This window comes from Ceratotherium simum, chromosome 4, assembly GCF_057802395.1.
Source record: "Ceratotherium simum simum isolate JZ-2026a chromosome 4, ASM5780239v1, whole genome shotgun sequence".
NCBI lineage: Eukaryota > Metazoa > Chordata > Mammalia > Perissodactyla > Rhinocerotidae > Ceratotherium > Ceratotherium simum.
The window spans coordinates 28,913,375-28,924,542 of NC_141903.1; the positions used below are offsets into that span (position 1 = coordinate 28,913,375).

Below are 11,168 nucleotides of genomic sequence, written 5' to 3' on the forward strand. Positions count from 1 at the left end.
TATTTTAAATTACATTAGTTTTTATGTTATCAAACATGCAATTAAGACATTAGATTTTCAAACCGTCATTAATAATTGAACATAGAGAATCAAAATCCTGAAATCACAGGAAGTTAGAGTTGGAGAAAATTGTGAATGCTGTATAGTCTGTCTTCTGTTCCATAGGATTCACCTGGCCATCTATGAATTTAAGGCTCTGATTGAGAAGACTCTAATTTTCTGTAGAATGCACCACAAAATGTGATTATAATAAAAACCATATTGATGTGCAGCTCCATTTATATTCAACATACACCAAAGTGTTCAAAATCAAATTTGTGACCATTTTTCCTGTAGAGAAAGAAAGAGAAAAAAAAAGGAAATTAAAGCGTTGCAAGGAAGAGATGAAGTGTGCTACATTTTAAAAAATATTAAAAAGGACATTAAAGGAGAAAAAAACTAATGAAATCCAAATACATTCTGTAAGTTAGTTAATAGTGATATACCAATGCTAATTTCTTAGTTTTGACGAGTTTGCCAGGGTTCTCTAAGGTGTTAACCTTAGGAAATACTGGGTAAAAGATATGGAGATTTGGTACTGTCTTTGAAATTTTTCTGAAAATCTAAAATTGTTACAGAATAAAAGTTTTATTTTAGAGAAAAGGAATATTTTAAACTCCCTGGGTAGTATCATTGCAGTAAGTACATTCATTGCTATAAGTTTGACCTTTGGTTACACAGATTGGAGCCATTTCTGTGGTGCAAAACTGTAGATAATATGCAGGCAGAATCTAGTTTGGATGTTGAACATAGAGACAACAAAGCACTTCTCGGCAAGGAGGATTTGAACATGGAACATGATGTAGAGGCTGTGCTCCACTTCCGGACACAGCTGGGCTCTTAGAGCATGGTACATGTCCTCTCCCTCTGTGGGGCCACTTGGCTCTTCTACATGCTCAGTCCTGACTCAGTCTTGGGACCCACCCAGATCTGAGAGAGGAGAGATTGGAGATCCTGTTAGTGGTTCTCTAGAAACAGATGCCAATTTGGGGGATTAAATGTGCAAAGATATTGTGAGAGGAAACACGTGTGAGAGGAAATGAGGAGGGAGGTAGGAAGGCTGACCAAACCTTAGGAGTACAAACTCTTTCATAGTGAAGGAAACGGGAAGGGAGATTGGATGGAGGTATTCTAGAATGCCCTGCTCTCCAAGGAAGATTTGGAGACTGTCATGGAGTTCACGAGACAAAGTCAACCATCAGAGACGTCCCTTTCTACCATGAATGGTCCCATTGTGATGGATTTCAGAGTACAATGATCAGTTTGGGTTTTTGCATGATTATTATGTTCCCTGCAGTTAGGGGTCTGCAAGGGTCAGTATCATGGCCACTATAGAGATCTATCATCCTGCATCAGGGCTTTGGAATTACATCATGTTGGTTGCTAGTCTCCCATTAGTAACTCATATTAAGTTAAATTAATTGACTTATACATTTGTACAATATCAAGCAAAATTATAGAGAGAGCTTAAATACAAAATTAATTTCAGAAGCAGGAACTTCAGGGAAAGGTACTTTAGAATGGCCCCTAATTTTTTACAAAGATCTTATGGTTATTTTCTATCTATATTGTGCCTAAGTTATTTTGCTATCACTTTGTGATGGTTTCTTCATACCTTGGAAGAACAAATATGTACTACTGTGTGCTTACATCTTTTCATCGCAGAAAGTACATTCATTGTGATAAGTTTTTGCATTGGTTGCACAGACTGGATCCAACTCTTTGGTGCAAATTTGTAGAGGATCTGAATATAGTTTACAGTTCGGCTGTTAAACATAGAGAGACAACATAAAATTTATCAGGGAATGAACTCTGAATAAAATTTTATTTACTCAATATGAAATGACAAGCATCAAAATTGGAAAAATATAGTCTACATGTAGTTTTAAAAACTAATCTCTTATCACCTCACATCCGTCACAATGGCTATAATTAACAAGACAGGAAAGAACATATGTTGGAGAGGATGTGGAGAGAAGGGAACTCTCATACACTGCTGGTGGGAGTGCAAACTGGTGCAGCCACTATGGAAAACAGTATGGAGATTCCTCAAAAAATCAACGATAGAACTACCATATGATCCAGCTATTCCACTGCTGGGTATCTATCCAAAGAACTTGAAAACACCAATGCATAAAGATACATGCACCCCTGTGTTCATTACAGCGTTATTCACAATAGCCAAGACTTGGAATCAACCTAAGTGCCCATCAAGGGACGAATGGATAAAGAAGATGTGGTATATATACACAATGGAATACTACTCAGCCATAAGAAACGATGAAATCCAGCCATTTGTGACAACGTGGATGGACATTTCGGGTATTATGCAAAGCGAAATAAGTCAGAGGGAGAAGGTCAAATACCATATGATTTCCTTCATTAAGTAGTAGATAATAACAACAATAAACAAACACATAGAGACAGAGATTGGATTGGTGGTTACCAGAGGGGAAGGGGGAAAGGGGGAGGGCCAAATGGATAATTCAGCACACGTGTGTGGTGATGGGTTGTAATTAGTATTTGGGTGGTGAACATGATGTAATCTATGCAGAAATAGAAGTATAATGATGTACACCTTAAATTTATACAATGTTATAAACCAATGTTACTGCAGTAAATAAGAAATTTAAAAAATAAAAATAAAAATAAATTTAAAAAAAAGCTAATCTCTACAACACTAACACCTATAAAATTAACATATATCTCAATTAAAAAATAAAACATCATTAACAAAATAAACAAATGATTCTATAAAAGTAATAATACATTATTTCTAAAAAAAATAAAATAAAATACTATTAATGCTTTTACAAACCTGCTATTGTTTTTTAAAAAAGTCATAGAACTGGTTGAATGTGTTTTTTGCCCCCCCTTTTTCTCCTCAAAGCCCCAGTAGATAATTGTATGTCATAGTTGCACATCCTTCTAGTTGCTGTATGTGGGACTCGACCTCAGCATGGCCGGAAAAGCAGTGCATCGGTGCGCGCCGGGATCAGAACCCCGGTCCGCCAGCAGCGGAGCGTGCGCACTTAACCACTAAGCCACGGGGCTGGCCCCTGAATGTGTTTTTATAATTTAACAACCACCGTCCTCATGTCACTTCCCGTCTTTTTTCTTTCAAACTGAAGACAAAATCATAAAACTGAATTTTTCTATTTATCCTTGTCTTTTATTTATCCTTGTCTATTTATTCCCTTGTCTTTCTGATAATTTCACTATACATGTGTGTGCATGTCTATTTGTGTGTGTGTGTTTCTGTATGTGTGTATAAACATATGTAGATATAGATATAAATGCAATTTCTGTAGTGCTGATCAGTGTTGGTAATTTACATAAATAAACAATATTGTGTGTATGCTTACATCATCTGTTTTTCAAACTTCTTTGTGACTATGTTTATTCAGATATTTAGAGCTGTAGTTTAAATTTTTTCACCTCTATGTAATATTTCACTATTGAAATGAAAATTATCATTATTTTATCCACCTTTAAGTGTATACTTAGATTGGCTCTTTTTTACTTTTGTTTTGCTAAGATGAACACTTCTACTCTAAACACCCTTTGATCCTTCTCAGATGTTTGTATGAAACATTTATGCTCATTAATTGAATTTTTGTGTAATGGGTTATGTACATTTTTATGGTGTCTAGATAATGACAAATGGTTTTACATAGCTGCTAAGTTTCTATTTCTTGACTTTAGTGAAATAATAACACTTTTTTTTTTAATTTTTGGAAGATCTCTCAGTTGTACATTTTGTTTGATGAATTATGCTGTTAAAATTTACAATATAAAAAAGTTAATTGTTTATCTTTTTCAACTTCCATCAGTATTAACTTACCGGAAATCTGAATTCTGGTGCAGGTGCAAAAGAAGTTTCTGCAACCAACGCATAGATGAAAAGTTAAAAATTAAGAAGAAGATGATGAAGAAGAAGAAAGAGAAAAAGAAGGAGAAGGAGAAGGAAAAGGAGGAGGAAGATGGGGGTGGGGAGAAGAATTGTCCTTGGTAAACAGGGCCCATATTTCTTAATAGCAGACACCTATGCAAATTGCTTTCTCAAGACCCTGCAAATAATGAGGCAAGCTGTTCATGTCATTAGCAAAACAAAAAATTCACAAATTAATATCAAATTTGGAAGTATTTATTAATTCCATATTATTCTTTGTGAAAAATAATTTTATGTTTATTTTTTAATAATCTCTAACATCCTTCTTTGAAGATATCATTTTTCTTCTCCCCATTTTTATAGATGAGACATTCTAGACAGAGAAGACAATGCTTTACAGCATGTCACTTAAATATGAAGAAATCGATTAGTAGCTAATTAATCAGTGCTCTGATGTAAATGTGCATGTCTATGCAATACCTCACAGATGCCTTATTCTGCGATTCATGGTTCACCTTGACCTCTAAGAAGGATAACTATCACCAAAGGTGTCAATGTGTTCCCTTTTTAAACAAAGGCTTGTCTTAGGGGACTCAGAGTGGGTGATCAAAAAATCAGAATACTGGGGCCGGCCTGGTGGCGTAATGGTTAATTTCGCGTGCTCCATTTCAGTGGCCCACGGTTTACGGGTTTGGAACCTGGGCATGGACATACATCACTTATCAAGCTATGCTGTAGCAGTGACCCACATACAAAATGGAGGAAGATTGGCAACAGATGTTAGCTCAGGGCCAATCTTCCTCGCCAAAAAAAAAAAAAAAATCAGAATATTGAGCAATACCAGACCCAGAAGAGCTCATTCCTCCCCATCATTTGCATTTAACAACCATAGAATCTGACCTCCAAAAAGGAAAAAAAAAGAATTTAGGTAACGTTCTTTAGTCATAGATGAACAAAGAGTAAAGTTCTACCACCCATTCTAACCCACTGCTCTGTCTCCACTCGTCCACAACGGGAAACAAGAAAAAGCTATCCACTGAGGCAATTTTAAAAAAGCATTTATAACATGTCCATTTTCATTTTATCAGCTTAAGACTTACAAACCCGATTAAAAAAAAACTCCTCCAGGGGCCGGCCCCGTGGCGCAAGCTGTTAAGTGCGCGCACTCCACTGTGGCAGCCCGCAGTTCGTCGGTTCGGATCCCAGGTGCGCACCAACGCACCGCTTGTTAAGCCATGCTGTGGCGGCGTCCCATATAAAGTAGAGGAAGATGGGCACAGATGTTAGCCCAGGGCCAGTCTTCCTCAGCAAAAAAGAGGAGGATTGGCATTGGATGTTAGCTCAGGGCTGGTCTTCCTTACAAAAAAAAAAAAAAAAAGATCCTCCATTCCTAGATTACAGCAGTTGTTTCCTGTATTTTCTAAGATATGTGAAATGTTTCACCTTGGACTGGAAATTTTACTCACCAGAATAAAGAGGAAATGCCAAGGCAATGATGAACATAGCTTTGATCCATGATGAGAAGAAAGACATTTTATCAAGTCTGCGGAAGGAACCTTGGCACGTTTACAACACATAGCACAGGGACAAATTTCGTATTTCCAGATGAAAGTTTCTCATTGGTAAAGAAGCCACTCCATCCTCCTAGATTTCTAATTAAGGTGGACCATTCTCTTTTCTTCCCCCAACTCTCAGATTCAATAGGACATATATGTAAACAGAAGGCCTCCTAGAGACGTGAGAGCAATCCCAGGACAAGTCCTCTTCGCACATTTAAGGAGCTGTTCTTTCCCCAACCCTTGGCTCAGCCCACAAGGAGCCTGGCTGCATTTAAGGAAATATATCTCATTTTATCCTCAGAAAATAGAAAGAGTTATTTCAGGAAGGACTGAGCTGGAGCTGTCCTCACAGCAATGCCATACACCAAGGCTACCTTCATAAGTTTCCCACCTGACCTACCTGAAACAGAGAAGGCAGTGGAGAGTGAGATCTACGCTTCCAGGGACTGTGCCTATCTTGTTCACCTCTCCTTCTCAACCACTTCCACTCAGCTGAGGAGTCTCTTTTATTGGCCTGTTGGTGAGCAGCTTGATGGGGTAAAACAGATGACCCACGGCAGATGAGACCCTGAGGTATTCTGTGTTCTGCCTCACAAAGATCTATCCCAATAGATCTTCTCTCACAGGGGGTTTGGGACAATTTGATCTGATGAGAGGAAAGGTAACAAGAATAATTACAGATCCTATGATAGAGAAAATATATGTAAGCTTTCCAAGCTATTGAGTTGGAAAGGACAAGAGAATCAAAGCCAGCAAAGAAGGAGTTTTGTGAACTGTAGACAAACGCCCTTAGTATTTTGCAACACTAGAGCACAGTAGACTCAACTGGAGATTTGTTTTACATGTAAACTCTTCTTAAAGTTTAAATTGAAGTTTTTTATTTTGAGATAATTGTAGATTCACACACAGTTGTAAGAAACAATACAGAGAGTTCTCCTGTATCCTTTAACCAGTTTCTCCCAATGGGGACATCTTGTGAAATTATAGTACAAGTTCCCAACCAGGCGTTGACATCAGCTGGAGACCTTTTATCAATGTCCAGGCTCACCACCAAGATTGTGACTGATTGTTTGTACATGAGGTCAGGGCAACGGCATGTTTGAAAAGCTCCCAGATGGTTATCGAGGCAGCCAGCTTTGGAACCCAGCCTAGAGGATAGGATATGAATACTAGAAACAGAAGAGAAACAATTTATTGTGGTAATCATTCCTCAATATATATGTGCATCCAATCATCACGTTATATACTTTAAGCTTGCACAATGTTATGTCAATTATATCTCAATAAAACTGGGGGAAGAAAAAGGTTCACAGGGTGCTGGCCCGCCTGGTGGCCTAGTGGTTAAGTTCAGCGTGGTCCACTTTGGTGGCCCAGATTCGGTTCCCAGGCGCGGACCTACACCACTAGTTAGTCAAGCTGTGGCAGCAGCTCACATACAAAATAGAGGAAGATTGGCCACAGATGTTAGCTCAGGGTGGATCTTCCTCAGCAAAAAAACAAACAAACAAACAAATAAAAACCTCATGGGAGTGAGGTTGAAACCACATGGGGCAATACTTTAAATTACATATTAAATAAGGTGAGTGGGTGACATTGGAGGCTTTGAAGTAGGGTAAGATATAATCAGTCACAGTCTCCCTAATTAACTAATCTCCTTCACAGTCTGATTTCTGGAAAGAGTTGAAAGACCTGAGTTCAAATCTCATCTACCCCTGGGTAATCTTGACACAGTATTTAGATTTTATAATATACAACTTCTTTATTTTAAATGTGGGAGTACAAACTTCCAGTTGTAAAATAAATAAATTATGGGGATGTAATGTACAGCATACAGAATATAGTCAATAATATTGTAATAACTTTGTATGGTGACAGATGGTTACTAGACTTATCATGGTGATCACTTCATAATGCATATAAATGTCAAATATTATACACCTGCAACTAATATAATATTGTATGCCAACTATACTTTCATTAACAAAACACAAAAAATAAATGTGGGAGTAACCATTCCTGTCTCTTAGATGTTAGGGAAAAAATATTAAGACAGTCTGCCTTCAAGTCGAGTGTTAGATTTACATTTGCCATCCTAATTTAACCTGCTTTTTAGAGCAGTGGAAAAAGCTAGGATTCAGAAAGGAAACCTTGAGTGTAGCACTGTTCAATTCCAATTCAATGGAAGAACACAAAATCCGATGACTCCAGAAAGTGCTCCATTATTATAGTTAAGTGAATATTATTATTACAGTACATCTTTGAATTATTTACATAGTCACCATCAGAGGCATGTGACAAATCAATCCTTCTGGTGCAGGACATTTGAGGAAAAAGTAAACTGAAGCCTAGAGTTGAAATTATTGTGAAGCCGTTTACATCTCACATACTAGAATTCTCCTATGTGTAAATATTCATCAACAGAGATTAAGAGCAGGAAAAACCGCCTAAGAATCACAGCACGCTACAAGATTTGTGTTTTTTGTTTTTTTAAGTAGCCAGTAAAGGAAATGTTAGATGTGTGAAGTAAAAGTATCATGAAAAAAAAAAAGAATGTAGTATTCAACTTGCACCAGAGGTAAAGTAAGAAGAAGACTGTGTCTTTAACATAATAGAGATGTTGAAAGAGAGAGAAAGAAAAAATGGAAAGTAAGAGTAGTGTCCGGTCACCTCAGTGTCACTGTCCCATAATCTGTGGGCAAAGAAATCCACTATTTTGGGCAATAACGGGAAGGAGCTACCTGAATTTATCTAAACATGTAAAACACTAAGACTCGTATGAGACTTTCTCCCAGATTACTGAATAACGTGGGGTATTTTTTTTGTAAACTTCATACTGTTGAAAAGAGAATAACAAAAGTCCATGTTTACCAGTATTTCAAAGGAAACTGAAGTCTTCTAGTCTACCTCCTGTCTCAGAAGAGATTCAAGTGACTTGGCTCCATATACCATGTTTTAAAATGATTAATACAATGATCATTACAAATGTATCTGGGCCAGAATACTCTAATCCAACTTGTCCACTACAAGAAAACTCCAAAATGTTATGAAAATGTTTGTTCTACACCATGATGTTGCAATTGCAACCCCTACATCTTCTTAAGGAAATAATATTCTAAGAAAGAATCCTTTCACTTAGCATCCTATGCCATCATTTTATGATGAAAATTATGCTTAGTTAAATTATTTCAGAAATGGCTTTAATAGTAAAAATCAAGCCAAAACTTTCAAATAGAGGTGATCATGTTATTTGGCCTGACGAACAATTTATACTCAGTAATGGGACCTGATCCAACACAGGTGAGTTATTAATTATCAAAAGACCAAAAAAATAAAACAAAGGAACATTTTACTTTAAATACATTTGGGTCATAATTTTCTTTTAGGAGTTCAGAAATGCCTGCAAACCCTCTTAATTATATAGAGCCACAACTCCAGGTTGTCATAGCCATAAAAAGTTATTCAATAAAATTCAGCAGGCCTAGAACTTAACCCCATTGCTCAAAGGTAAAAAGAAAAAAAAAGAAAGAAAGAAAAAAACTGTTCTTGTTATACCAGATGGAGATAACATACTGACAGAACTAAGTATAGGAGATATAACTACTAAAGAATATGACTTTTAAAATTGTCTCATGTTTATTAAATTATAATTTGTATACAGCATAATTCAACTTTTATAGTTGCATAGTTCTATAAATTTAGACAAGCTTGTTCTAATTGTGTAGGCACCACCACAATAAAGATGAAGAATATTTTCATAACTCCGAAAATTTCCCTTGTGTAGTTTTATAGTCAATTCTTTCCCCTTTCTCTAGCACCTGCAAACCACTGAACTGATTTCTATCTCTTTACTATATTTGACTAATGTTATGTTGAAATAGATTTAAACTCATAAAAGACACAGAAATAATATAGTGCGTCCCTATCTTGTCTTATCTATCTTCCTCAATGATAAAATCTAATATAACCACAGCACAACATAGAAGAGAAACCAGCAAACTGACGTGGCACACTACTATTCACTGAGCTGAAGAGCTTATTCTGATTCCACCATTTTTAAAATTCACTCAATTTTTTGGTGTATAGTTCTCTAAAAAGTGTCTCATATACAGAATAACATAACTACTATCACATTCAGGATATAGAATTAGTCCATCACCGCAAATAAATTCCCCCTTGGTGCTCACTTTCTCTCAACAACCATAGCCTCTGGCGTTCACTCATCTTTTCTTCATCATTATAATTTGTCATTTTGAGAATGTTATATGAATGGAGTCATAGAATAAGTAAGATTCTGAGATTGGATTTTTGCCCGCCTCGTCATAATATACCTGAAATCCATTAAAGTTGGTGTGTGCATCATTAGTCTATTCCTCTTTATTTCTGGGCAATATTGCATTGCATGGATGTTTAAAATTTATCTACCCGTTCTTTTTTTTTTGTGTGTGTGTGTGTGTGTTTTATTTATTTTTTTTTTTAATTTTTTGTTTATTGCAGTAACATTGGTTTATAACATTGTAAAAATTTCAGGTGTACATCATTGTACTTCTATTTCTGCATGGACTACATCATGTTCACCACCAATATCTACCCGTTCTCCCATTGAAGGACATTTGGTTGTTTCCTATTTTGAGTTTGTTTGCTTGTTTTTTAGGTTCTACATATAAGTGATATCACACAGCATTTATCTTTTTCTGTCTTTTTTCACTTAGCATAATGCTTTCAAGGTCCATCCACATTGTCACAAATGGCAAGATTTCATTCTTTTTGGGGTTGAATTATGTTCCATTATACATATATATTCCATTATATATATTCCAGATATATATATATATGCCAGATATATACAAAATGGAATATATATTTATATATACCACATTTTCTTTATCCGTTTATTCATTGAGAAACATTTAGGTTGTTTCCACCTTTTCGGCTGTTGTAAATAATGCTGCAACAAACATGGGGGTGTACACATCTTTCGAATTAACGTTTTCGTTTTCTTCGGATAAATACTCAGAAGTAGAATTGCTAGATCATATGTTAGTTCTATTTTTAACTTTTTGAGGAACCTCCACACTGTTTTCTATAGTGACTGTGCCAATTTACATTCCTGCCAACAGTGCACAAGTGTTCCCTTTTCTCTGCGTCCTCGCCAACACTTATTTCTTGTCTTTTTGGTAATAGCCATTCTAACAGGTATGAGGTGATATCTTGTTGTGGTTTCGGTTTGCATTTCCCTGATGATTAGCGACATTGAGCACCTTTTCATGTACCTATTGGTCATCTATATGTCTGCTTTGGAAAAATATCTATTCAGATCCTCTACCTATTTTTTAACTGTACTGTTTGTTTTTTTGCTACTGAGTTATATGAGTCTTTTACATATTTTGGATATTAACTCCTTGTCAGGTATATGATTTGCAAATATATACTCTCGTTCCATAGGTTGCCTTTTCATTTTGTTGATGGTTTCCTTTGCTGAGCAGAAGACTTTTAGTGTGATGTAATCCTACTTGTTTATTTTTGCTTTTGTTGCCTTTGCTTTTGATGTCAAATCCAAAATGTCATCTCCAAGACTGATGTCAAGGAGCTCACCACCTATGTTTTCTTCTAGGAGTTTTATGGTTTCAGGTTTTGCATTCAAGTCTTTAATCCATTCTGAGTTAATTTTTGTATATGAC

At 36.1% G+C, this 11,168-nt stretch overlaps 1 protein-coding gene across 1 annotated transcript; it reads right to left on the reverse strand.

Moving 5' to 3' along the window:
- Positions 1-284: 284 nt before the first annotated feature.
- LOC106803317 (sperm-associated acrosin inhibitor-like) lies at positions 285-5,470 on the reverse strand. The gene is made up of 4 exons (XM_014794426.2): positions 5,398-5,470; positions 3,884-3,921; positions 1,690-1,805; positions 285-330 (listed from the first exon to the last, which is right to left on the reverse strand). The coding sequence occupies exons 1-4, from the start codon at positions 5,462-5,464 to the stop codon at positions 285-287; spliced, it is 267 nt and encodes an 88-aa protein (XP_014649912.1). The 5' UTR covers positions 5,465-5,470.
- Positions 5,471-11,168: the final 5,698 nt, after the last annotated feature.

Coding starts and splice junctions, on each gene's coding strand:
- LOC106803317 (XM_014794426.2), bottom strand. CDS start 5,464: ATGTCTTTCTTCTCATCATGGATCAAAGCTATGTTCATCATTGCCTTG. Junction 3,922..5,397: donor GGCATTTCCTCTTTATTCTG/GTGAGTAAAATT, acceptor CGTTGGTTGCAG/AAACTTCTTTTGCACCTGCA. Junction 1,806..3,883: donor CACCAGAATTCAGATTTCCG/GTAAGTTAATAC, acceptor TATGTTTAACAG/CCGAACTGTAAACTATATTC.